Source organism: Lissotriton vulgaris, chromosome 8, assembly GCF_964263255.1.
Source record: "Lissotriton vulgaris chromosome 8, aLisVul1.2, whole genome shotgun sequence".
In the NCBI taxonomy this organism is placed as follows: domain Eukaryota; kingdom Metazoa; phylum Chordata; class Amphibia; order Caudata; family Salamandridae; genus Lissotriton; species Lissotriton vulgaris.
Genome location: NC_141696.1, coordinates 1,341,552,889 through 1,341,579,983, shown reverse-complemented (window position 1 = coordinate 1,341,579,983; position 27,095 = coordinate 1,341,552,889). Strand labels below are relative to the sequence as shown.

The 27,095-nt window shown below is 45.0% G+C and overlaps 1 protein-coding gene across 2 annotated transcripts in view; it reads left to right on the top strand.

Annotated features, from left to right (window-relative positions):
- CNTN5 (contactin 5) overlaps positions 1-27,095 on the top strand; it is a 3,039,905-nt gene that overhangs the window by 1,906,878 nt on the left and 1,105,932 nt on the right. For both annotated transcript variants that reach the window (XM_086935289.1, XM_086935290.1), the window contains one exon: positions 1,375-1,550. In XM_086935289.1, coding sequence (XP_086791415.1) covers positions 1,375-1,550 — 176 coding nt within the window. The remainder of the gene's footprint in view (positions 1-1,374; positions 1,551-27,095) is intronic.

Genomic DNA, 27,095 nt, shown 5'->3' with positions numbered 1-27,095 from the left:
ACTAATTTGAAGAAAATTAATAAAATATACTTCCTAATCTCTTTATGAGAAATACAACTTTTAAACTATTTAAAACTGTCATCCTTGACTGAGCTTAAAACCGTTAATGAGATTTCACTTATAATGAAATAGCCCCTGACTCAAAATACGGTGCCAAAGATCCTTCACCTGGGGTGATCTTTCTGAAGAAGCAGGCACAGGTATGGGGCTTGACCATGTAAGTGGTAGTTGAAGAAATAGGTGAACCATATCGTTTACATTTTGTCCCTGACCCATGCTGTCAGCACCATTCGTTTTTACTTTGATTTCATAATCAGCACCCACTAATAATTGTATTATAATCTTGATCCTGCCATTATCTAGTATCTTTCTTATTCAGAACGTCCTCAAACTGAGGTTGAATCCACCCTAACAGTATAATTTTATGAGGCTGGAAAGAATGTACCTATGATGAACAATGCCATACAAGTTTCAGTGAGTTTTTCTTATCTAATATATACCGCCTAACATAGGTTATCAGGTTCTTGTCCAACTTGGTATAATCCTGTACGCCCTTTCATCTTTATGGAATGTGATTTGATTTATGGAAGATGTGTGATGGTTTGACCTTCTACACTCCTGTAGTGATAGAGTAGGCTGCCAGTAGTGACATGGAATTTGTACTGTAATGCAAGGAAAATAAATGGGCCATGATTTATCCCAAATGTGTTATATTGTGGGTAGGCAGACCTAATTGGAATGTTGTAGGATCCTCATACCCTTTATCCCCCTTGTTTCTGAAATTGCCTACATACTGATAGTGATCCTCCTGACTGCTGAGTTTACTTAAATATCCCATTTAGTCCCAGTTTCCTATAGTTGATTGTGAATTAAAGATTCTAGTGAATTCAGTGTGTCTTGTGTACAATACCTTCTTCCAGAAGATCTCTGTTTACGTACCGAAGGGTCCGAGATAGAATTTTACATGCCATTTTCAGTTTCAGTTTCACAACTGGAATCTTTTAATGTAATCAGGCCACAAACCATTATTTATGCAAATATTTTCACTTGCCACACAGAACAGATATCTCCATAATTCTATGGAGTTTCTTAACACATTTCTGTTTCAGTCTTTTACAATTCACGCTGACTTTATGACTTGTGGACCTTTTAAATTTGGTGTGAAATGGTATACGACCAGTCCTCAGTTACTTATTTTAACTAGCTTTGTGTCATAATTTTGTAATAAGCATACATTTTGCAGCACCCCTCATATAAATGTTTTTCTTTTGATGATAACATGAATCAACTCTGCTTTGATTCCCTTGCAGTTATGGCAATGAATTCTAGAAAATGGTACTATCAACTACATGTTTTTTTCTGTTTTTTTTACAGATGGCTGAAAAATGGAACAGATCTAGATCTGGAAAGCGATTACCGATATACATTGGTAGAGGGAAGTTTCATAATTAGCAGTCCTATCAAAGAAAAGGATTCTGGATGGTATCAGTGCTTAATATCCAACACCTTTGGTACTGTACTGAGTAGAGAAGCTTCACTACAGTTTGCTTGTAAGTAAAATTGGAATTATAAAACAAATATGCTCTCAAAAATGCAAATAATGTTTTCTGTTCCATGAGCAGGCTCCATTTGTTCTACAATGCATAAGGGAAGAACATTGTCATTACATTCACTTTTTCATGTAATCTTTTTCTTTAAGTCACAACAATAGTCTAAATTGAACATTTCTAAATTGAGCAGACAACCTCTTGGTTGTGCATGGGGATAGATTTAAGAAATGTGATTCTCTTCACCAAGATCACATGACATCGGTAAAGCTCAAATGTCTATTTCCAGAAGTATAAACCTGTAGTTTTTCTTAAATAAAGGTGATGTCATTCACGAAATCTAGTAACAAAACGTACATTTGTTGAGATATTTTATATTGTGCACATGCTCCCACGACAGAAAATGTTAGTATTTTAGCAGTTTAGAAGTATTTCTATAGAAATCCAGTATAACGAGAGTAACTGTGAACAACAATGGAACATTTAATTTATGCTGCAGTTTAGATTACGTGTGCTAGTATAAAGTGATACATTTGGTGTTGTCGACTGAAAAAATGCTACGAGGTCAAATCTCTGGGCTAGCATGGATTTGAATCATGCAGTGTACTCAGACACAACTTCCAAAGACTTGCTTTATCTTGTGTGTCAACAATATTGTCTGTGATCATGATGTATGAGTAACACTCAGAAGTAGTTTATTTTGGCTTCATTGCATTTTACCACTTAGCCCAACCCAGAGGTGCCTGGAGAACTTTGGATCCTGTTGAGGCCACTCCTTAGAGATTTTTGTAGTTTACTAATCTAAAAATAAATTAGGAAAACTGTAGAGGGGAAGGACTCTCTGAAGTATTGAGGGAGAGTGGTTAACCAGTGAAAGCCATTAGAAGTGAATCAAACAGAACATAGCTTAGCAAAATGGGGCAAGAGGGGAAAGAGTTTGGAAACAAAGGGTTTCACAGAGGATGTAAAAGGGACTATTTTGGAAAGAAGGATAAGATACCTGTAGGTGTGGGATGCCATATTTGGAAATGGTGGAATTGTAGTTAAGTACAGTTGGGTAGATGGATTGGTGCGACTAGTTTAGAAGGTGAAGGTAGAGCTTTGGACAGACATTGTGAGAAAGATAGAGAGGTTATGGAAAGTCCAGAGTGAGCTGAGAAAAGCTTGATGGAAATTGGGGACTCCTGGAGACTTGAGGTTGTGGATTGGGGAGCATAGGAGGAAATTGTGGGAGGAAGCAAAATAATGGGAAGTAGGGAGAAGTTAGGGAAAGCTAATAAAGGGCAGGAGACTTACTAATCAGAAACAAGAGAGTTGCTGAGAATATAGCACTCCTTCTGGAGGAGTAGGAGAGCACTTGGGAAGCAACTCAGAAAGGAACATATGAGAATATAAAAAAGTATTTTAGCACTTTATGGTTAGGAGCAATCAGACTGGCACTGGTTATAAAGGCGGGTCCTACAGAACACTCCTCAGAGCACTCCAGGACCTGTGAAGATCAGGTGAAGGACTGCCCTCTGTCTAAAATCTGAAAGAAGACTGGACGTGCTTGAGCCCAGGTCTCCAGGGGTCAACTGACTGACCTTCTGCTTGAACTACAGAGACACAAGCTTCTAGAGGCCTCTTTTCATGCAACTGCCCAGCTGACCCGTTCCAACTGGACCTGTCCTGGACCCTGCTGCTGGCCTCTATTTAAGTGTGTATTAACTTCCAAGAGTTGCTCTCGGGTCCTGGACCCTTGATTGGTGTAAGAATGCACTATTCCTGTCTCCATGCTTCAAGAAGTGAGACTTATAAAGCTTCTGCTTGAAGAAATGACAGAGACCAAAATCACCTTTGAAGTCGCAGTCGTTGACGTTGAATCACCGCTTGTCCAAAGCTTGATCGTTTGCTCTGCTGAAGGAGATCTGACTTCCAGAAAAGTTTCAATGTTCAAATGTAGAGGACGTGATAATCAAAAATAGAATGGACACTGGTATCTACAAAACCTTTGGTTTGTATTCGAAAACCCTCATAGACATCCTGGTTTTATCGTTGCGGTGTATCTTTTATCGGCCCCCTCAGGAGTCATGGTGTATTCATAGGGTAGTCGATTAACGTGCTGGATGCCTGCCTCACCCGAGGCTACCTCCGGTATAGGTAGAAGTGTCCGGAGATGCTGGAAAAGGATAAAAGTGGGGTAAAAATAGTGTCTCACCTAAGAATTTATTTATTAGAAAAAAGAGGGGTAGGCACTATTGCTAAAAGAAAGTGTGATATGATGGTAATCGTGTTACTGGATTAATTCATGTCTTGAAAAATGTGTCAACATGTTTCAGCTCTCTTGGCCCAGCCGGGTCTACAGAGCTTTCGTCAGGACAAAACATAAACGTAAAAAGGACAGAAAGTTATTAACTCACACCACTTGTGTAGTTTTGATGATAAGTATAGACAACTTATACTTAGATTCCCTGTGCTGTGGAAACAAAAGCCAACAATATCCATTATATATGTGGCTCTAGACATGAGGTGAGCAAGCAGACATATTGAGATTACATGTGGAGCACACATTTCCTCATTGGGAGAGTACGCCATGCTAGTGGCATTAATACCGTGTCAGAAGGTAAATTTTCCACCCGGATGAACCTGGACCATTTATCTTACTGGCGATTGATTGTTGTTACCCTTAACCTTGACCTGGTGTAGCCTGACCAGATATCTGCGGTTGATCCTTTGTGCTTTTTGCCGGTATTTTAAATCCAAACTTTATATGTTCATATATTTGGTCTGCTCTTTGGATTTTTGTCATTTTCTTGTCATTTTATTTATTAAAATGTTTATTTTTTTATATTACTTTGACATTTTTCTTGTGTTGTGTTTTCCCTTCATTACGATTTGAGTGCTGCAGGCATATTTTACACATTGCCTCTATGTTAAGTCTCGCTGTTTTGTGCCAAGCTACCCGAGAGTTAAGTCAATGTTTATTTTGTGGCGTTACTGGTTCAGTTCACCCTAAAAAATATTGTGATTATTATTTGATTTTGGGTCCCACCCCCGCACTCCCTACCCCTCAATTTATCCTCCAGTAGAGCTCAAGCCCAGTCAATTGGCCCCATTGTTTGAAATACAAGAGTATGAAAAAATGCTTTCATGTGAAGGAAGAGTGACCATTAAATTAGAAGGCCACCAAATTATAGACGTTACTTTGGGATTATTTTGAAGATTATGGCGCCGATTTAAAAGGCATTTATGAGTATGTGAAATTGTACTACAGGCGCACTTCACATACTCATAAATGCCATTTGAATTGGCCTTTCTTTTTTTTAAAAAATGCTTTCAACTTTCATAATTCGGGAATAATATTCTTCAACTTCAAAGCCTAACCGAGAGCATGACCTGGAACGCAGATTTCCAATGTGCTTCTTGCTTTGCATGGTTTATGAAAATCGATATAAATTGTGCCACTTACATGGTAATGGAGCATACAATTTGATAGCCACGTGGTGTTAGAATCTAACTGCCGGCAGTGCCAAAGATAGCACAGCGAGAACACAGAAACATCTGCAGCGCTGATATAGTCAATTAAACTTAAGGTAGAAAAATCCTTGCTTCAACACTTTCATTTCTTTCTGAAATGCCAGTCTGGCCAGTAAATTGTGCATTGTTATGGTACATCCGAGAGGAGTCCACCTGCTTCCATCTCTGTGAATGCTTCATGACAGCTGTGACCTGCTCGTGCCGCTTATAGTAAATTACCTGCAGCATGTCACTGAACGTGTTGAGATATGATATCAGGCCATCGGTTTGAGTGACATAAGGAGAAACTGACTCTGTGGCTGTCGTGTCCTATGTCAATCACACACGGACACCGACTTGTATATCGAGGAGCTCTTTATTCATACATCTGCCCTTGTCCCTGTCCCTACTCTAACCATTCCCTGGTTCCTGTCCCCGGCTCCTCCTGTTCCTGCTCCTCCCTCTGACTCCACCCTGCAACCACTAGACTGCATCCCACAATATTACATCTCCCCCTTTCTTAACAAAATGAGCTTAATGTCCCCAGTGTTCGCAGTTCTTCAATCCGCCACACAGGTTGGCGGACAGCCTGTTCCTCAAACCTCAGTAGTGTCGAATCCACGGTGGGCTTGACTTTGGTCAAACTTTCTGTTGTCTTGATCAGGGCATCCTTGATCACGTTACGTGTGGACTGTTTGCTCTCACATTCCGCCGTCAGCATGTCTCTTTCCAGTGGTGTAACTACTGTTGGTTCAGGTGCTCGATCCCTTTCGTGGGTGGATAGTGTTCTGGTCCTCTTCCGAGTACCCACATCCACTTTGGCCTCCGTTTGTCTTGTCCGGTTGAAGACAACGCTGTCCTCCGGTTCCAGGTCATGTATGCCAGACGGTATGGTGCTATCGGACGAGACTGTCTTGGCTTGGTTCAGTAATTCGTTCACTGCATTTATTTTTACTGCCGTTTGCTTCGTCAGGTCAAGAACAACACTGTCTTCCTGTTTCGAGTCTGGGGTGCCGGCCGGTGAGGTATGAACGGCGGAGGTCAGTTTGGTATGGTTTGGAGATTGATTTGCTGTCTCGGATTGTCTCTCCCACGCCTGCTCGCGCGTGGAACAGGCAGACCCTGGGGTCAGCTGAAGGTTGGCGTGTCTTGTTCTCCTCCGATGATGACTTAGTTCTCCTGACGTGTCTGGCTTCTTTTGCTGATTGACTGGTTGGTCCATTTTTATTTGGGTGCTATTGGCCACGAGGCCGACCTCCGTTTTATAGGACCAGGACCAGGGCCTTCGAGTCAACCTTGCTGCCCCTACCCGGGGTGACGGTGTGGTATTGGTGTCACGATGCACCTGTGCTCGATGCGACAGGTTGTCTGGTGGAGTGATCGAGTGTGCATTGACATTGGTGTGGGACACTTCGCTCTCGACGTGAGGAGTATCCCTTGGTTTGCTGATGTGTTCAGGTGCTTGGCACCATGGCCGGTGTCGGGGCCATGACTCTGTCGACTCAGAGGATCGGACCGAAATGCTGTCCCAATCAGAGGAGTTCTCCCTCGCTTCCCTCTGAGAATGTTTCTTTAAGAATGTTGCACGTGGTCGTTGTCGGGACCATGACTCTGCCGACTCAAAAGATCGGACCGACATGTTGTCTGAATCAGAGGAGTTCTCCCTCACTTCTCTCTGAGAATGTTTCTTTAAGAGTGTTGCACGTGGTCGTTGTCGGGACCATGACTCTGCCGACTCAAAAGATCGGACCGACGTGCTTTCTGAATCAGAGGGGTGTTCCGTCAGTTCCCTCTGTGAGTGTTCATTTGGGAATGTCCTACTAGGTGGTCTTCGAAACCTGGTAGTCCGTGACGAGCTGCTTTCCCCTTCGGAATTGTGTTTGAAAAGCTTCTCCATGTGTCTTTGTTGGAATATCTCCAGCGCTGTCTCATTTGGGAGATTGTTTGAAGATTCCGAGCTTGTTCCTTGATCCCAAGCTTTCGCCTCTTCGTCCTTCTCGTCTGATGTTACCCATCTATGCTCTGTTTCATCGTTTTCGTGGGGCCCATGGATGCTTTGGGGCCCATGAAGGCATGGATCTTTTCTTGCTGGTTGTTGTTGTTGTGAGGGACCAGTCCATGTTGTGTTATCTGGTTCTCCTTCCCAATTGCTTGATGTTCCAACACCTCTGACTTGGGGTTTATGTGTTCTCCGGCCAGATGTTTCCTTGGACTCGTCTTCACTGCTTGTCGACTGATGTCCCTGCGCCGACTTTCGGTGTTGACCAGTGTGACCCTTTCTTCTATGGTTAGTCTTTCTCTCCCACTTGCTGTGTGGGATGCCTTCTTGTCCAGGAGTGCGATCTGTCCCACTTGATGCTCTTTCTTCCTCCTTTGAATGACTCTTTGAGGAACTCTTGGGGGGTGAGTAACTTTTTGGAATTGTCTTTTGGATGGTTGACTCTGCGTCATCTGACTCCGAGCAGTCCTTGGTTGACCTTGAGTAGTCGGATGCTTAGTAATCCGACTCTGAGTGATCCGTGTTATGTTCTTTGTCACTGTGTCTTTCCCGTGGTCTTTTTGCTGGTCTGTCTTCCCTCTCTCTCCTTTCAGTTCTGTTTGTTTCCTGAGGGTTATCTGTCCGGGCGTCTTGATAATTTGCTTTCAGATTCGGGGCCTTTGATTTGTCTCTTACATTGACGTGCAGTCCAATTTCAGCCTTCCTGATGATTTCTTCCAGTGACCACTTTCCTCGCAAGATCTTGAGTTTCGTGTCGGGGCTTGCGCAGCCTTCAATTATCCGGAGTCGGACTGCGTCCTCATTCGTGAAGGTGTTGAAGTGGCAGCCTTGTACCAGGTTTTTTAACCGAGTGATGAAGGTTGGCAGTGGTTCACCTGGTTCCTGCCGAGCTGTGTTGAAAGCGATGCGCTCTCGATCCACTTCCGTTTGTGCGGAGAGACGGGCACATAGCTTCTCTTGGAGTCTTTTATAGATGTCTGTGTCTTCTTCAGAAAATGTTTCGATTGGGCATCGGCCCTCTGGACCCACCAAATGGAGGAGCAGCATTAGACACTTCCTCTCTCTTTGTTCTCCATGGGCATCCAGGAAGTCACTCAATGTGGCCAGCCATTGGTTCCGTTTGAGACACAAACTCCAAGTTTCCGTCTGCATCCCTGGGTGTGGTGCTTCAAAACAGGGATTGAACTGTTGTGCGATTTCTTCCCCCGCCATAAGCGTAGGATTTTGATGAGTCATGCTCGCAGAGCACCGGCTGTTCACTTGTCTTCTCGTCTTTGTAATTGATCGGTATTTGGTTGAAGCCTGTGGTCTGGTCATGCGCTGGGACGTTAGCAATGCTTGTTTGGCCTTCGCCAGTGCTCGCTTGGTTGTTTGCTGACGCTTGATTCTGTTATGTTCACCAGTGCTTGTTTGGTTTTCAGCAATACTTGTTTCCTTTCTTGGCTGCGACTTATCCAATGCTTGTTGGTTTGCGTGTATCGATGCTTGTGTCTCTCTGCAGGGATCAATGCTCGCTCCTTTGTACGTACCAGTGCTTGTTGATTTGCACGTATCGATGTTTGTCTAGTTGCATGTATCACTGCTTGTTTATCTGCATGTACCAATGCTTGTTTACTCTTGGCCAGTACTTTGTCTTTGCATGTACCAATGCTTGTTGATTTGCATGCATCAATGTTTGTCTTCTTAGATTGCTTCTTGCATTTGCATGGGCTTGTTTGTCGTCTTTTCAGCGCTTTGCTATTTTTCACTTGCATTCGCCAACGCCTGTTTGCATGCGTCAGTGTTTGTTTTGTTGCAGTCACCAATGTTTGCTTTACTTACAGCTGCCAATGTTTGTTTATTTTTCACTTGCATTCGCCAATGCTTGTTTGCATGCGTCAATGTTTGTTTTGTTACAGTCACCAATGCTTGCTTCACTTACGGTTGCCAATGTTTGTTCACTCTTCACTTGCATTCGCCAAGGCTTGTTTGTATGCCTCTTGCCCTTGCCAATGATTGTTTGGTCTTTGCCAATGTTTGTTTATTTTTCCTTTACCAATGCTTATTCCCACTGCTCGCCTGACTTAAATATGGCCGCCTACAGTCTGCACAGGGAGGATGTCCCAACAGTTGCCTGACTCAAAGATGGCCGCCGTGGTTATCTGCAGGCACTACTTTCTTTCTCTTCATTCAGCCCTCCTCTTCACTCGGGACTCACCGGCAGTCATTTCCAGGAGCAGGATCCTTCCAGTTCGACTCCCTCTGGTCACCACTGCTGTCAGGTGAGGTTGGGGTGGGCTCCCGCCTTCCCTTGCAGAGTCCTCGGCGGCGACAGGTCGATCCTCACGCATCCGGCGTGAGATTCTCCGACATCGGAGTCCAGGCTTCAGTCATTGCGCGCTCAGCAGCGTGCGACAGCAGGCCTTCGTGGGGCGATCCACCCCTTGATTTATGTGTCTCTTGGCCACCACAGTCACCAGATCGGGTTGGGGTGGGCTCCCAACTCGATTCTTGAATTCCCGCTCTCTCTTTCGCCAGTGGCCTGCCGGACCTCACGCATTAGGCGTGAGGTTTTCTAACGTCCGATGGCGCCCAGTCTCGAACTGCAGCGCTCTCAGCAGCGCTTGCTGTCGGCACGTTAAGGACGCCTTCCACAACTCTGGGGCACTTCTTTTACCTCTCTGGGCACTCCACAGGGTCGGAGTGGGCTCCCGATTCCTGCACACGGGCTCTTCACCCGGGGCACACGCTTCCAGCGTGAGGCGCTTTTTGGCACGAAGGGGTCTCTTCTTCTTCGAGCGTTTTAACGCTCAGTGTCTCGGCTCCCTCTTAGATCCCTCTCACCTGTTGGGGGAAACAGGGTCACCTGCTGCTGGTTTCTTGCCTCAGGCAGCAACTTCGTCTCCTTTAGGCAGCGTGTCTTCTCCTCGAGGCTGCCTGGGGACAGGGCTCTCTTGGGGGGTTCCGTGGGCTATGGTTATGCCCATCCCACCCTCGTCGCCAGCTGTCGTGTCCTATGTCAATCACACACGGACACCGACTTGTATATCGAGGAGCTCTTTATTCATACATCTGCCCATGTCCCTGTCCCTACTCTAACCATTCCCTGGTTCCTGTCCCCGGCTCCTCCTGTTCCTGCTCCTCCCTCTGACTCCACCCTGCAACCACTAGACTGCATCCCACAATATTACAGTGGCCGGGAGTTATTCCTTTCCTGCAGCCGTACGTGCTCGGACACTTTTGGCCACAGCTCTTAGGCATCAACAAATCAAACCTGCTATTTAAGTAAACGTTCAAAATTCTAATTTGCTGCTGAAATAATATGAAACATTTTGATAAAACTAACTTTCCAAATTGTTTAGAGTTGTGGCAAATCTTTCTCTGCGGGGGACAGGAATTGTAAATGCAAATATAATGCAATCCTCATAGAAAGGCAGTGCTAAAGCTGTCTTCATTCTGCCTGGTGCATGTACAGAGAGGCAAACAACATACCGGTTGGCATACATACATAGAGGCAGGGCTTTAATGGAGATGAAAAAACGGAGGTGGGGGTCTCTCAGAGGGGCGTGGCCGATGTAATTAGGGGCGTGGCTTAAACACGTAAGCTAAAAAAAACTGCGCCACCCGGCTGGTATTTTGCTGTTCCTGTCATTGCATCCAGATGTATGATACAGCAAGTAACATTATACCTACAACAAGCCAAGACTATTGGCTTTGTCAATGGTTGTTAGTTGCATAAGATAAAAAGCAACAATTATGGTTTTTATTTTACACAATTTTGTAAATGCTTCAGATCTGAAATGATGAGAGTGTGAAAGAGCTAAAATGGGTCTCTCTGAAGTTACATCAGTGGCTATGAGCAGTTGTACTGTTGCAGACTTGAGTTTTTTTTTTCACCTTGAGGGTGAGGGCAAAAATGGAGAACTCAATGGGGGCCCTTCTCAGCACCTGCTTCTAAGAACTGCTGGTGCTGAGCACCGGCAAGACCCGGCTCACTTAAAACCTTGCATAGAGGCGATGTGCTTCACGAGTTACTGATGTGGTACAGCTGGAAAGTACAAAAGCAGCTGAAAGTACAAAAGGAAGTGCACTGGCATGATGTGGACCAGGGAGAACCACAGATTGATGACGTGCATCAGGTGAGCACTGAATGGCACGTCTCAGTGTGGCATTGGGCGATGTGCCTTATGGGATATTGGGATATCGTGCCCCGATGGAGCATTTTGTGTTGTGCATCAGGGTAGCAGTGAGAGTTGTTCATGAGATGAACAGTGGTTAAAGTACAAGTCAGGAGTACAGATATGTGTGCATTATGGGGTCACAGGATGATGGGAAGCTGGAGGCTTATAGTAAATGATCCACAATGTGGGCACAAGGTGTTCAATAGGGGAACATGTGTTAACTGTCATGTGTGCCATCTTAACCCTGACCTGTGTTTTTTATTTGTCAGAGTGTTTTTGCATCCAGGGATTATAAAGCCTTCACTTTTCATGCTAAAACCAATACAACAGGTTTCAGAATGCAAAAACTTTTTGCTTAAAATCCTGAACTTCCTTAAGACGTTAGACATGCATATTGATGGCTGAATTGAACCAACTAAAAATCGGCAAATCAACTTTATAGTTCAAGTTTTCTTGATTTTTCAATATTCTCCTTTGTTAACAAACAACGTATCCTAAAAACAGAAATTACACATATTAGGGTTGTTTTTGTTTCTGCAAAACGTTTCCTAGACAGAAATACATTTCACTTTGAAGTAGAGTATGAAGCATGTACATCTTTTAAAGCAATATTCAAAATATAACAGAGTTGCCCAACTTCTTTTCTGTCACACATTCCACCTTTTTACCAGCGGCAATTTACTGAAACCTTCAAATGCAGGACAAACAACATATTCAACAATTGAATTAATGAAAGCTGACAGCTCATCCAATCACAACCAGTAATTCCACTTCTCACATCACAGTGCATGGCACTCACATTAGTCTTCAGCAAAAACAAAAAACAAAAATAGCAAAATCATTACATCTTCGTTGCTGTCCTCCACCCATGCTCTTTAGTAGTGAGATGCATTCTAGAGGCATCCTTACTGGCTGGATTGTGAGGACCCTAAGTACTTGTGAGCCCGCTTGGACATGCCGGCGGCAAGTTTGCTCTCAATTTTCTTTACCCAAGAGCAGAAGTTCAAAGTCTGACTGTTTGCTGTTTAACAGGCATGCTAAAATCTCAGCATTTGGAGCCATGTAGAAACAAAGACTGCTAAGCTATGAGACGAGAGGTGACATTCACTGTTTGAGCTGTAACTCAGCTTCAAATCCACCCGAAACGAGGAAACATAATTTTCTCTAAAAATAGCATTGTCTCTCTCTAGTTTGCAAAGCTAGAATGCACTGGGAAGGCTACGAAAGGGTGTCTTATGCCATCTTGGTCCATTAAAATCATCACAAATGACAGCTGTCTAGTTTCTAAAAAACTTTTTAAAAAACAGTTGTTCTGCATTTTTCAGGTGAAATGTTTATGATAAAAACAGTAGCACAAGGAAGAGTGTAAGAGACTTCTATGCCTCAGGCTCAAGCCTCATGATAGAGAGGCTGCACTGTTGGAGGGGACTGATGAGCTGTTCCATACTTCTGCAAGAAGGGGGGGAGGATTTCAGATTTTCCTAGGCCTTTTAGCAGATTCCGATGCAATAGACAACCGCATTCCAACATACATTTATCACTAGTTGGGATTTGGTGCATTTATCCTGCCTCAATCTCTTTCTGGAAAAAATAAGGCACTGTATTAAAGTAGGATCTTTTGTCCATTCACCTCGTTACATGCGGAGTGCTCACAACTTTTTTTACTACCCTGGGACTATTTATTATCTGATAAACCCGTGATGAACGCCATTGAGAATCATAACTTTCCCACTCATTCTTATGCCAATGATAGTCAAGTAATAGTGAGAATTGAAGAGGTTTTGTGGACCAGGGTACATTACATTCTCGATGATGGGGTGTGAATAAGTGGGTGAGCAAGAGCTGGCTGAATAAAAATGGAGGAAAGTTAGAAGTCAACAATAGAAAATTACATATAAAAGTATTTGATCTAGATTTAGCATCAAGACTATATGTGAGGAATCTTATATTTATTTTAAATGAAGAACCTTTAAAGAAAAATCAGATGGATGTAGCAGTGAAAACCTATTTTTATTCTTGCTGGGTTTAGGAAAATAATCAACAATAGTTCTCAAAAGGTAAGAGCTCAAATATTGGGAGACATGGTGAGTTTAAGAGTGAACTATGGTAACATCTGCTATCTGGGAGGATCCTTTATCATCTCTGAGGATCCAAAATATGGGAGTACACTTGGCCTCAACTTGAAGTATAATTGTCTGAGTGGCGAGATACTCATTATATGCCCTGGAGGGTCATGCTAGATTCCCTTTAACACTTGGGAAACAAGAGTTGTGCCTCCTAAGTACATAAGTGAAAAATTGCACAAGATAATCCCCCCCAAATATCACTATGGTCTCAAAACCAACAGTTACTAAAATACACACATTTTAACTTAAAATGAATGGTTGGAATATGTTTGAACACTTTTGGGTCTTCCTTGTGGGAAGAAGATCTAAGGAATACTAGAAAATCTGCTAATTCTTTATCTAGTCATAAATGGATTAGGGACATTCTTATTCTAATTACAGCTTCACTTTGTGGCAATAGACTATCAAAAAAGCATATGGTCTAAAATGGGTTCCAAATTTTAAAGGTAAAAAAATAAAAGTCAATGTAAGCTGTCCTGTTAATGTCTATAACGTGTGCACACTCACTCCCTCAGCAAAGTGTCCCCACTTATACAATTCACTGCACAATAACAAGTTCTTCCCAGTAGGAAGATGTTCTGCTCTGCCATCTCTGCAAATAGTCTAGAGTTCAGCAAAAACATTATTTACACTATTGCCAGTCAACAGACAGAATACCTTAAAAAACACCAGAACTGTCAGAATGGAAAGGGGCGACCACTCGGTCCCCCCGAACGTATGGTGGAGTACCCCGATCCCCCCGGGAAGCCATTTTGGGCGGGAGGCGCGTCTCGGCTGGTATGCCCAAAGCGGCGTAGCCGGGGCGCGCTTTTTCCCGCCCAAAAGTGGGTTGTCCTAGACACTGAAGCCGTCAGCCACGCCCCCGGAGGCGGGAGGAGGCGGGTTTACGCCCGCCCAAAAGAAGAATAAAAGGAGCGATAGTCCAAGGAAGCATCCTCTTGTTCCTGTGCTCTGAAGCTGCACCTCCTCGCTGAACGTGAGCTCGAGACGGAACGAAGAGCCAATTTTGAAATTTGTAATTTCTCTTTTTTCTCTTCTAGCACTACAAATCTAGTCCAGGACCTTCCACCTACGTGGGGAAAATGCCGGGCAAAAGAGTCGCAAAGAAGGTCAGCACCGACCAAATGCTCCGGATGTTGATGAAAGACATGGCAGAGATGAAGAGGAAAATGGCGGCCAGGGACGGTGCGGGAAGGCCAAAAAGATCCAGCCCGGTGGAGGTCCCGGCCGGGAGAAGGAAGAGGGCCAGGAATGTGGCAAATGAGGACGAGGTCCCAGCTCCCCCGGCGAGCCCTCCCAGACCAGCGGAGACTCCCGCGCCGGCTCCCGTCGAGGGCCAGCGGATCCCCGTGGTGGTTACCCCAGTGAACGAGGGGGACATGCCCCCGGAGTTGGCCGCCCAGTTGGCGGCATGGTTGGGTAATAGCAGCGGGGGTTCCGTGGCTCCGGGGGACACGGCCGAGGAGGCCAAGCAATTAATGAAGCAGCTGCGGCAGTCACGGGAGGCCGCAAAACCACCTTGTCCTTTTGTTTCCCCGCAGGCCCCAGTAGGTCAACCCGCAGCGGGCACGAGTTCGGCAGCAACTGCGGTTACAGCTTCTAGCTCAGGTAAGCAGCTAATGCCGATTGCGGGGAAGGGGTCTGTACCCTCGAGAAGGGAGAAATTGGCTCAGCATATCCCGATGGAAATCAAAGAACGGATATGGGCTGAGAAATATGTAAATATGTTTTCCTTGCTAACTGATCATTACGAGATTGAGCATGTGAAAGTTCAGAAAGAGCTTATGCACCCGAGTGTTTGGCGCGCCAAAATGGCCGCTTTTAGAGTCGATGAGACGATAGGTAATTGGGGCAGAGCATTTGGCATATTCACTTCAATTATGGGGGAACGGAGGCCTGAACTGTTGGCCGAGTTACCCGTGTACCAGGCACGTATTATGGAGTTTTCTCAGACATATGCGGGCAATGAGTGGTTTTGCTATGATAATATTTTTCGCAAGGCCAAGGAGTTCGACACGTGCCTGACGTGGGATTGTTACGACTCCATTTCTTGGCAAAAAATTGAGAATTCAGGCATGTTAAAGGCGCCATTGTTGGGGGGGAACGGGGGTGAGTTTTCCCGCCATTCATCTGGGGCGCCCTTTCGGGCGGGGGCAAGTAATGATCATCACCCAAGGTCGAATGGCAATACAGGTAAGAAAGGGGTATGCTGGAATTTTAACAGGGGAAAGTGTACGAGGCCCCAGGGGTCATGCAAGTTTAGGCACGACTGTGGGGGGTGTGGATAGTCCTCGCATCCCGAGACCATGTGCAGAGCCAAAGCAGGTGATAACGGAAGTAGGGGAAGCGCCAAACAGGTCTGACATAGTCCGAGGGGCGCCTTTACCTACACCAGTTGATACCATGGCAATGATTCCTTGGCTCAGTGAATACCCGGATCATGTCTCCGCTGGGGTGTTGCGAGACGGTTTTTCGTATGGTTTCCGCATCCCGGTGGGGAATTTTCGGGGTAAAGCGCATTGTAGGAACCAACTATTGGTCCTGCAGAATACGGCGGTGGTGCAAGCGAAGATTGGGAAAGAGGTGACCCGGGGTCGGGTTGCCGGACCATTCGACATGCCACCAGTTCCTAATTTTGTTTGTTCACCTTTGGAAGTGGTCCCCAAGAAGGACCCGGGTGAGTTTAGACTGATACATAACTTGTCAGCTCCGAGAGGTCTGTCAGTGAATGATGCGATAGACCCGGAGGTGTGTTCCGTGCGGTAACCATCCTTCGATGATGCCGTCGCCATGTTGAATCGCCTGGGGCCCGGGGCGCTGATGGCCAAGTCAGACATCGAGTCAGCGTTCCGGTTGCTCCCGGTACACCCAGACGATCAGCGTCTCCTGGGTTTCATGTTTCAGGGGCGCTATTACATGGATAAATGTATGCCAATGGGCTGTTCCATATCTTGTGCTTATTTTGAGAAATTCAGTTGTTTCCTGCAATGGGCATTCACAAGAATGACGGGGTTTCAGCATGTTATGCATTATCTTGACGATTTTCTGTTCCTGGGGGCAGCCGGGGATACAGAATGTGCGCAGGCTTTAAAAGAATTTTGTGGTCTGATGAGTCAGTTTGGTGTGCCATTGGCGCCAGGTAAGACTGTGGGGCCATCAACTTCGCTCGAGTTTCTTGGAATAGAGCTCGATTCCGAAGAAGGTTGCTTCCGGTTGCCCGAAGAAAAGGTGCGGAAATTCATGGCCTCGCTTGAGGCATGCATTAGGGAGACTAAGGTGAACTTGCATCAATTGCAGCAAACTGTGGGTCAGTTGAATTTTGCCCTTAGAGTAATGCCAATGGCCCGCCCTTTGTCCCGCTCGATTGCACAAGCCATGGTCGGTCTTAAAGAGGGACACCACCGCACGAGGCTCTCGGCAGAGATTCGCCAGGACATGCGCATTTGGTTGGCATTCCTGGCGGATTTCAATGGTCGGGTTGTTTGGACCAAGCCGGCGGTGTCCTCCGAGGAGTTTGGGCTGTGGACAGATTCGGCGGGGAGTATAGGTTTTGGCGCCATATTTGGCAATCACTGGTCGGCTCAAACGTGGCCATCATGGTGGCACGAGTGTGGACTTACAAGTAACATTGCTTTTCTCGAACTGTTCCCTATTCTGGTGGCTTTGAAAACATGGCCTGAGGTGTTTAGGGATCACTCTGTGGTGTTCTGGTCTGATAACATGACCGTGGTTGAGTGTATCAATAGTCAGGCAGCACGATGCAAATGGATTCTGAGGTTCCTCAAAGAAATTGTTTTACTATGTATGCAATTGAACGTGCTCTTTAGGACGAGGCATGTGCCAGGGGTGCTGAATCAGGCTGCTGATGCGCTTTCTCGTTTCCGTATGCAGGCCTTCTGGGGTTTTCTGCCCACAGCGGACCCGGTGGCGGCACCATTTCCCGAAGCTCTCTGGTCTCTTGGTGCCCCGAACTACAAAACCTCGTGGGAGAGAGTTTAGCACCTAGGACAAGGAAGGCATATGAAGGGGCGTTCCGTTCCTATTGGTCCTTTTTGGGTTCTGCTAGGGGGGAGCTTTGGGGCCAGGAAGAATTTGTCATAAAGTTTTTACTGTCATTACGCAGGGCAGGCAAATCGGTGGCCACGGCCCAGAGGCATCGGGCCGCCATTTCCTTCATGGCGCGGGCTCATGGTATCCAGGACCCTACAGCGTCTTTCGTAGTGCAGAAAGCGCTGCGTGGGTGGCAACGCCTTGAGGGTCGCAGAGTAGATGAAAGGCACCCGATAGGTCTGGATAGGTTGGCCCTGTTACTGTCCGTACTCCCTGCGACATGTTCATCCCAGTCGGAAACAGTGTTATTCCGGGCCGCTTTTGCATTAGCATTCCATGGGGCTATGCGGGTAAGCGAACTGGTGGCAAAAAACAAGCAGGATACGGGGGGTGGACTGTGCCGAGAGCACATTCAAGTAAAGGGGGAGACGATGATTGTCTCGTTTGTCAGGTCCAAGACCGATCAGGGGGCGATCGGGGACAGTGTAGTAGTCCAGCGGATTCCCGGATCTCCCATGTGCCCGGTTGCATGCGTTGAGGAGTATTTGGCGCAGAGGGCGGCATCATGGGGGGGGACCTTGCTGAGACACGCAGATGCCACCCCACTGACGAGGTTTCAGTTCCAGCGGGTGCTTGCAATGGCAATTTCGGCCGCGGGCTTGAACCCGGGCGAGTTTGGGACCCATTCCTTCCGGATAGGGGCTGCTACAGAGGCTACAGCCAGGGGTCTGAGTGTGGAAAAAGTGAAACAGTTGGGGCGTTGGTCCTCGAACTGTTACAAAAGGTATGTGCGGTTGCACATGTTGTGAAGCTGATATCATGTACTCACGCTTCTTGTCTTTGTTTGGTTACAGTTTCGCAAACCTACGAGGCGGGGCGTACTGTGCAGTCGACCCGACACCTGGGAACCAGCGGTCAGAGATCACCGGCTGATGAAAGAGTGGTGTGGGTCGTGGGCCACTCATACGTGAGGCGTGCCGCGGACGTATTCAAGGCAGGTGACATGATTCACACGGCTGGGGAATACGGGTACAGGGTGACCTTCTACGGAAGGGGCGGGCTCTGTATTGACCAGTTTCAACCTTTTCTTGAGGGTTTGTTAGGGCGGACAAGGTCGCCGCCATCTATAATCATAGTACATCTTGGGGGCAATGATTTGGTGACCACTGGTAGACGACTACTTCTCGAGGCGATACTATCCACAGTAAGTTGGTTGGCGAGAAGGGTTCCAGGGTGCACGATTGCATGGTCCCATATGATTCCACGAAAGGTGTGGCGGGGGGCTAATTCAGTGTCTGCTATAAATCATTCTGTGAAAAAGGTGAATAACAAGCTTGGTAGACTGTTCCGTACCAGTACATTGCATTCGATTCCTCATGGTTGTATCAGGGGGGACAATATGTATCTAGAGGATGGGGTCCATTTGTCCCGGGTGGGGAATTCTTTACTCATAGGAGACCTCGTAGCCTGGTTAAGGAGTTTACAGCATGACCTTTAGGTAGGAGTTTTGTGGGGGGTCCGGATAGCCGGTCAACTATCCGGCCTGTGGCGGTAAGGTCATGATCGGTGAGCAGTCATTGGAAGATCCCTAGGGGGGGGGCGTCACCCATTACGGATGGGAGCGCCCGGGGGGAGGTGGCCATTGGCCCCTCAACGGGGAGGCGGTCCCTTCTAAAGGACGGGACGCCTAAAGGAAAGGGAAGGCGGTCATGGCCCCTCCCTGGATAGGAGGGGCTACGGGCCCCTCCTTGGAATTTCCCGGGGCCAGGACATCTGCGACGGCAGATGTGGTAAGTTGTGTAGGGTGGGGAGGGGGGTCTACGCTACCTTCTAGACACCTCACACGAGTCCTCGGACGACCACGTAGATGGCGTCGAGTTAACAGGGGCCCCCGTCAAGACAAGGGAAATTGGTATGGCACATGAGGTGCAGTCCTCTGTGCGGCCGCCCCTCACAAGTGAGGGGGGAGTTCTGGTTTAGGGATCTGACACCGGTTACGACCTTGCCGTTGGCCCTTAACGTTAGGATGTACAATTTCAATTTGAAATGCATTTGTAAGGATGTTAGTATCGGCTAGGAGAACCTTTGTATTAGAAATGTGTTAAGGTTAGCCAAAACATCGTAATGTGGATATGAAATTGTACATGATATGAAACTGTTATTTTAATGTTTTAATTTTGTTTCATATTTTAATAAATACGGCCGGGAGGGTAACTCCCTCCCGCCTTCCAAAAGTTCAGAACTGTTTCCGGTTTCCCAATTCTTGGGGATTGTGTTGAGAGGGGGTGGCGGGTATCTCAGCCATATGGAAAGGGGAGACCACTCGGTCCCCCCGAACGTATGGTGGAGTACCCCGATCCCCCCGGGAAGCCATTTTGGGCGGGAGGCGCGTCTCGGCTGGTATGCCCAAAGCGGCGTAGCCGGGGCGCGCTTTTTCCCGCCCAAAAGTGGGTTGTCCTAGACACTGAAGCCGTCAGCCACGCCCCCGGAGGCGGGAGGAGGCGGGTTTACGCCCGCCCAAAAGAAGAATAAAAGGAGCGATAGTCCAAGGAAGCATCCTCTTGTTCCTGTGCTCTGAAGCTGCACCTCCTCGCTGCACGTGAGCTCGAGACGGAACGAAGAGCCAATTTTGACCCACCCACCAGCCCCTGAAGACAGCAAGTTGTTTTGGAATAAAGTCATTTGACGTACTAGTTGTTTTCTTACAGGTTGTTCTGAATAAAGTTTGTGATTCGGTTGCAATAAAGTGGATAATTCTTCGCAGTATGCTTTATTAAAGACTTGCATCAGAGTGATCAGTAATGTTTTTAGAGAGTTTCTACTTGATCTGCTTAGGGTATAAATGTCCTTTCTTTCTTTAGTAATTAATCTTGTCGTATTTAATTTTTGGTCGGGCGGTAAGGTCATGATCGGTGAGCAGTCATTGGAAGATCCCTAGGGGGGGGGCGTCACCCATTACGGATGGGAGCGCCCGGGGGGAGGTGGCCATTGGCCCCTCAACGGGGAGGCGGTCCCTTCTAAAGGACGGGACGCCTAAAGGAAAGGGAAGGCGGTCAAGGCCCCTCCCTGGATAGGAGGGGCTACGGGCCCCTCCTGGGAATTTCTCGGGGCCAGGACATCTGCGACGGCAGATGTGGTAAGTTGTGTGGGGTGGGGAGGGGGGTCTACACTACCTTCTAGACACCTCACACGAGTCCTCGGACGACCACGTAGATGGCGTCGAGTTAACAGGGGCCCCCGTCAAGACAAGGGAAATTGGTATGGCACATGAGGTGCAGTCCTCTGTGCGGCCGCCCCTCACAAGTGAGGGGGGAGTTCTGGTTTAGGGATCTGACACCGGTTACGACCTTGCCGTTGGCCCTTAACGTTAGGATGTACAATTTCAATTTGAAATGCATTTGTAAGGATGTTAGTATCGGCTAGGAGAACCTTTGTATTAGAAATGTGTTAAGGTTAGCCAAAACATCGTAATGTGGATATGAAATTGTACATGATATGAAACTGTTATTTTAATGTTTTAATTTTGTTTCATATTTTAGTAAATACGGCCGGGAGGGTAACTCCCTCCCGCCTTCCAAAAGTTCAGAACTGTTTCCGGTTTCCCAATTCTTGGGGATTGTGTTGAGAGGGGGTGGCGGGTATCTCAGCCATATGAATCTGAAAAGGCGACAACACCTTTGCCATCTCGTTCACTTTTCCATTCAAGATCCAGGTCAGCCCAACCACCTTTTGCTGGATACAGTGTAAAATATTACTTCTCTCATAATAACGATCAAAATGTTTGACAACTGTCAGTACTACAGCTGGTAAGTCGCAATGTTCTGTATGTCAATATTTGGTACCTCTCAGTGAGAGGCAAGTGACCACGCACAATACCAGTCTAGCCTCATGCTAACAGAAGCAGCACTGAGTCATTTTTATCCCTTTACATGGAATTGTAGCTACTATGAATGTAGCCGGCAAAATGGTATTAAGAGCAGGGCTAAGTAGCCCACTGCACATCATTTAGAGATTTATTTTAATAACCCCTGCACTGAGCCTATAATATGCTTATTATTCTACTGGGCACACAAAAAACATAGGGCCAGATGACTATTTCCCGGGAGGGATACTGCTCTGTCAAATAATGAGAGGCCTGGTGTTCTAGTTAACCAGTTAATGGAACATCCGCCCTATTTTGATGACTGGATTTGTATGGAGTTTTGCTTATGTTGAATTTATTTCTACAGCACAGTGTGTAAGAGCTGTGCAATATTTCGTTTCATGGCTTAAAATGCTATGACCCTTTATATATGTTCATCTCTTTTGCAAATGTGTTTATAAGTTGAGGAGGTGCAAATCCTACAAACACGGGCAACCCCCAAATTAAACTGTGCTTAAGCCACTGGTAGCTTGGCACAAAGGCAGTAAAGCTTCACTGAGAGACAATGTGTAAAGTACTTATGCAGCACTTCAAACAGTAATAAAGTGAAAACACAACACAAGGAAAATCCCCCACCCATTTGGAAAGATAGTGTAAAATGTATCATATCAGTAGAGCCTGAGACATGCAATTTAAAAACTAATTTTAAAAATGTCAAGTAACTATAGTGCCTGAAAACACAAAGCGGCACTCATGGTTATCTGGTCATGTGAGACTGGGAGAAAATCACAATTTCAGGCCAACCAGGATGGAGTGTGGGTCGGATACAGGGACCAGGTTGGTTCCACTGAAAAAGTTACTTTCTAGAGTCTGGTGGAAACAGTGCCATTTATAGTGGAGGAGGCTATGAGGAGCATGGAGAGCGTTGTGGATCGTAGTCACTGTGGCGCAAAGATCACACGTGTGGTTGTAGGTAGTCCCAGTTTTTGCGCCAAAATCCTGTCATTAAGGTTCATTGCTGGAGATTCGCATTGGCGGACACTGCGGGCTGTCAATGCTATAGCGCGAAGTGCAAATTTTGGGTAGCCGGTCATTGCTAGTAGTTGCAGTACCTTGAAAAGTTGGGTTCACCAGAGCGTTGTGTTGGCAGTTGGGGCCAGGTGGCACGATCTTGGTGCAAACAGGTATTCATGGTCTTGAAACTTCAGAATTTCTCCTTTTCTTGGACAGGGAGACCTAATGATGACACACCAAGGGTGCAGGGCCTGAAGCAGACCTCTTGGATATCAGGAACTCACACAAGCAGGGCTCAGGCAGGTCTAGTTGCTTGTCAGCTAGGCCAGGAGGTCACTCCGATAACCCTTGGAATCACTTCTGCCTTTGCTGAAGGGTGCAGGTCCAGTCTTCATTCCCAGCAAGCATGAAAGCAGACTAGCAATCCTGGCAGCAGAGCAGCACAGTAGTCCTGCTTCTGTATTATCAATAGGTCTAGAGCTGTACTGAAGAGTTGAGTCTTAGGGTCCAATATTTATACGTTGTGCCAGCTTTGAAGTAGGAAAAGATTCAGGAGAGTTCCACCAAAGAGGTGTTTGGAATTTCCTGCCTCCTTGCCCCAGCTTGTGTAGAGACACGAAAGACTAGTGTCAAGCCATTTGTGAGTGTGCAGGGCAGAGTCTTTGTGATGTGTAAGTCTAATAGGTGGCAGCTCCTTCCCCTCATCAATTCAGAAATGGCCCAGGCTGCAACACCTATTCTGGTTTTGTCTCACAGCATGGGAGCAATACACAAAGACCAACAGCCAGCTGCACCCAGTTATGTGACCCAGGACACAGGCACCACATGGTTTGGACAAGACAATTACAACTTTCTAAAAGTGGTATTTTCAGAATTGTGACTTAAAATCCACCTTCCCTATTGGAGAGGGTTTTAAATTACAATTGCTTGGACACCAAGCTCGATATTCCTGCTTGCTCCCAATTGAAAGCTATCACTTATTAACGTTATAAGGTAACCTAATGTTATGCTATGGCAGAGGCAGGCCTTACTGTATTGAAAAATACTGTAGTGAAAAAAATGAATTTAAGAGTTTTACTCTATGAGGATGAGTAAATGTTAAAAATACATGTGCAGGCTTTTAAATACACTGCACTCTTACCTTTTGAGCTGTTTAGCGCCCACCCTATGGGTGACTTATATGTATTAAAAAGGAAGGATTAGGCCTGGTAAAAGGTGCATTTTGACCATTATGAAATGGCAGTTTAAACTGCATGCACAGGCTGTAATGGCAGGTCTGAGACATTTTTAAAAGGCTACTTAAGTGGATGGCACAATAACTGCTACAGACCCGCTAGTAGCATTTAATTTACAGGACCTGGGTACCTGTAGCATTACTGTACCATGGACATACAAGTAATTTAAATGTGGCAATTGGTTGTAAACCTGTATTACCATGTTTTAGGGAGTGAGCACTCACACTTAAGCACTGGTTAGCAGTGGCAAAGTGCACAGGGCCCTAATGTCAACAAAAACGAGATCAGCAAAAAAATAGAGGAGTGAGGCAAAACATTTGATGGTAGACCATCCAAAAGCTAACACGTGAAACAATCTTGTCCAGTGTTCTATTTTATTCCTGAAAAATTCATAGATCTATTTCCCACTTTTATCTAAATCAGTGGCCTCATTTCTTTGTCTGCCTACTACCTGTTGGCGACAAATGTGGAGAAGCGTTTCATGAAACATTAATGTGCCTATAGAGAGATGATTTACAAGCCATTCCCGTTTTCCAATGTCATTTTACCGCTAGGGAGCAATGTGGCCATTAGATGGTTATTGATTGGAAAGAGCAAACACCCTTTTAGACGACTACTAGTGCATAATAGATTGAATACACTGAAACCGGTGATCTGCTGTCTGAATCTTAATTGACAAATGTTTGCCTGGGTTTCACAGTAAGTGGGAATTTGATCCGATGAATACAGTATCGTTTAAAAAGTGACTAAATGGCTTTGAGGTTAAAACGTTCTGCTATTTTTGAAAAGGCATATACGTTTATATATGAAAAACTAGCAAAGGAAATACTAAGAAAATGCATTTAAGCAAAACAACTAAAGGAATAGAAGAATTGTTTTTAAATAACATTTATGAAAACAGAAATGTGAATAAATTGGAGGAAGGCATCTCAATTTTCTGTCTACATTTTATAGATTGGACATTTATCTTTCAGAAGGCTCATTTACCATCTCAATAGGATCCAAATATGGGAGTTCACCTAACTTTTAAACTTAATAAAATAATTGTGTGTTAATTGAGGGCAGATGATGATTACATTGGTTGGTGGGTCAAGCTAAATTTCACTTTAAGATGTTTTACTTGATTTTAAATGATTAAGTCCTGTTTTATGAGTGCCATGTACATGTTGATGCACCCAATAACAGTAGTCATCAGGTCAATGAAAAACTTTTTCTTTACTTGAAGGGCTCTCGTTGTGAAAGACCTTAAGAAAACATGTGGGGCTGGGCACATTTTCTCTTCAATAACTTGTGACCCCTGTTATTTCTCTGCCCCCGGATTTACGGTGAGCCTCGCTAAATTTTTCCGGGGCTAGTAAATAACATAGGTTATTCTGGGACGAATAATCAAAGCCAAATTGCTTTAGCAGAATTGAATTGGGTAAATGACCCAATTTTTGGGTATTGTATGGATGACTTCTGCAGGTGTGTATAGTCGTGGAAAGGCACAGGGTAGGGTGAGGTATTAATAAGACCAAGATTGGGGGAGAAAAAGTGTCAAGATGGAGAAGTGAAATGAGAGAAGACAGTGAGTGGATAGCATGAAAAAAAAAACCAAGTAGATTGAAATTATCAACCAGGAGCTGATAGAAGAGAGACAGATGGACACAGGAAGCTGTAGAGTAGAAAACAAAGAGAAAGAGAACAAGAAAAAGGAACATAAGAACTGTGGGTTGCCTGCATAGAAGTAGCAGGAAAGAGCATTAGATGAAATAAAGTCACATGCAAATTCTGGAGGCATTTGTTTTCTGAACTAAACACCTTCACTGAGGTGGTTGTCAATATATAGTCCAAGGTTCCGTTTTCAGCTACAAGAACAGAGTAGTGAAATCTGGTCTGTGTTTACCCACCCAGGAGTGAAGATGGGACTTTCTTTGACGCAGATATAAGCCTAAAACTAGTAAAGTCTACCATAAATCATGTTCACTTTCCTTTTCGCCTTTCCGTCCATTTTCCCTCACGACCGAACACATCAGCACTTCATCAAAGTTATGCATTGCAACCTATAGGCAGTTGGAAATCCTTTTAAATAACATTTTGAGAGGCGCCTATATTAATATTTATTGTGTAAGTGGACTGTACACTCTCACACTTACTTAGTGGTCTTTTAAAAATCTGCAATTGATGCACCATTTACAATTATGGGAAAAGGACCATTTTCCAAAAGAAAGAAATGTGATCCTCGTTTTACCACCAGCGCTTCATGAACCGATTTTCAATTATATTCCTATCAATCTTTTATCATGCAGACAAAATGCATGTGTGCGGCACATAACTATTAAAACTCGCTGGAGTATGGCAAGGCAATCATTAAAAGCAAAGTCTTACAGTTGTTTCTTCCCTTCACACGGTTCTGCTCTATAAACTACTCGTGCAAGGACACCAATCAAAGTTTGCTAGCAGATGTCAATATAATATGACACACAACACAAGCAAGCCAACCATGCTGCAGGTCACCCATCCTTGAAAAACAGATTTATAGCAAAGCAACTCGAGGACACTTCTCTTCCTGAAAAATGTTGAAAATAATTGTTTCTAAAATACATACCTAGATACGGTTACTCCTCAGTAATTGTAAGCATTTAGTTTGGATTTGATAGGTAACAACATGATTAAAAAAACTTGATTAGCCAGGTGAATTCTATGTTTTTGCTTTTATATCTTTGAAGTATTTTCAAATTCTGTTGCAGTCTTTTCAGAAATCATCAAACGTCTAAGTCCCCATGGTGTGCCTTCACCTAATATCGATTTTCACAGTAACTTGTGGAGGTGAACTGATTCCATATTATATCATGTGATCTGGAATAAAATGCCTTACTTCAGAGGAGAACATTGAAGGCTACTGCTTGAAGAAATACCGGATGTGCTGCTCCATTACATCTCATGGTACAAGGAACTGCCTGTCCCTGACCAATATGTTTTTTACCTTACACAGCCTTCTTCACTGAGGCAACAATACATCTGAAGAAGAATAGGGCTGCAACATTTTTTCTCTTGATTCATATTTTCACCATAAGTGAAAATAAGAAAAACATCCAGCCTATTATCGTTAGTACTTTACTGTAAAAATAAAAAAAACAGATGAACTTTTAAGTTATTTTTGTGGTAAGTGGATTTAGGTTATCCACTAAAAAGTAACCATTTTGAATACACTATAACTCTAAAATATCCAAACTTATATATTAGAAACTTAGGACTTTGGAAATGAGTTAGCTCTCAACTGCTCTGGATGTTCATATGAAAGAAATATATGTAGTGGTTTGATAATGTTATTAAGATAGGCGAAATACTGTTGTGCCATTAGAGGCTTGGATAATGCCTTTGATTATTGTTTCTCTTTGAACTACACCATGGGTAACTATTTACATCGAATGCCCTAAATAAATCAACATGTGAAAGTACATTGTTTCCTATTTTTTTTTATGATATCTTGTGTTAGGTGCGCTGAAAGAGAGCGATGCATTGCTTTGGAAATGTTGGGGTATATAGTTAGGGTATGATTGGATGTATAATGATAATTTATGTACATATGGTTCAGGGTCGAGTAAGTGCTAGTAAATTACCAAGC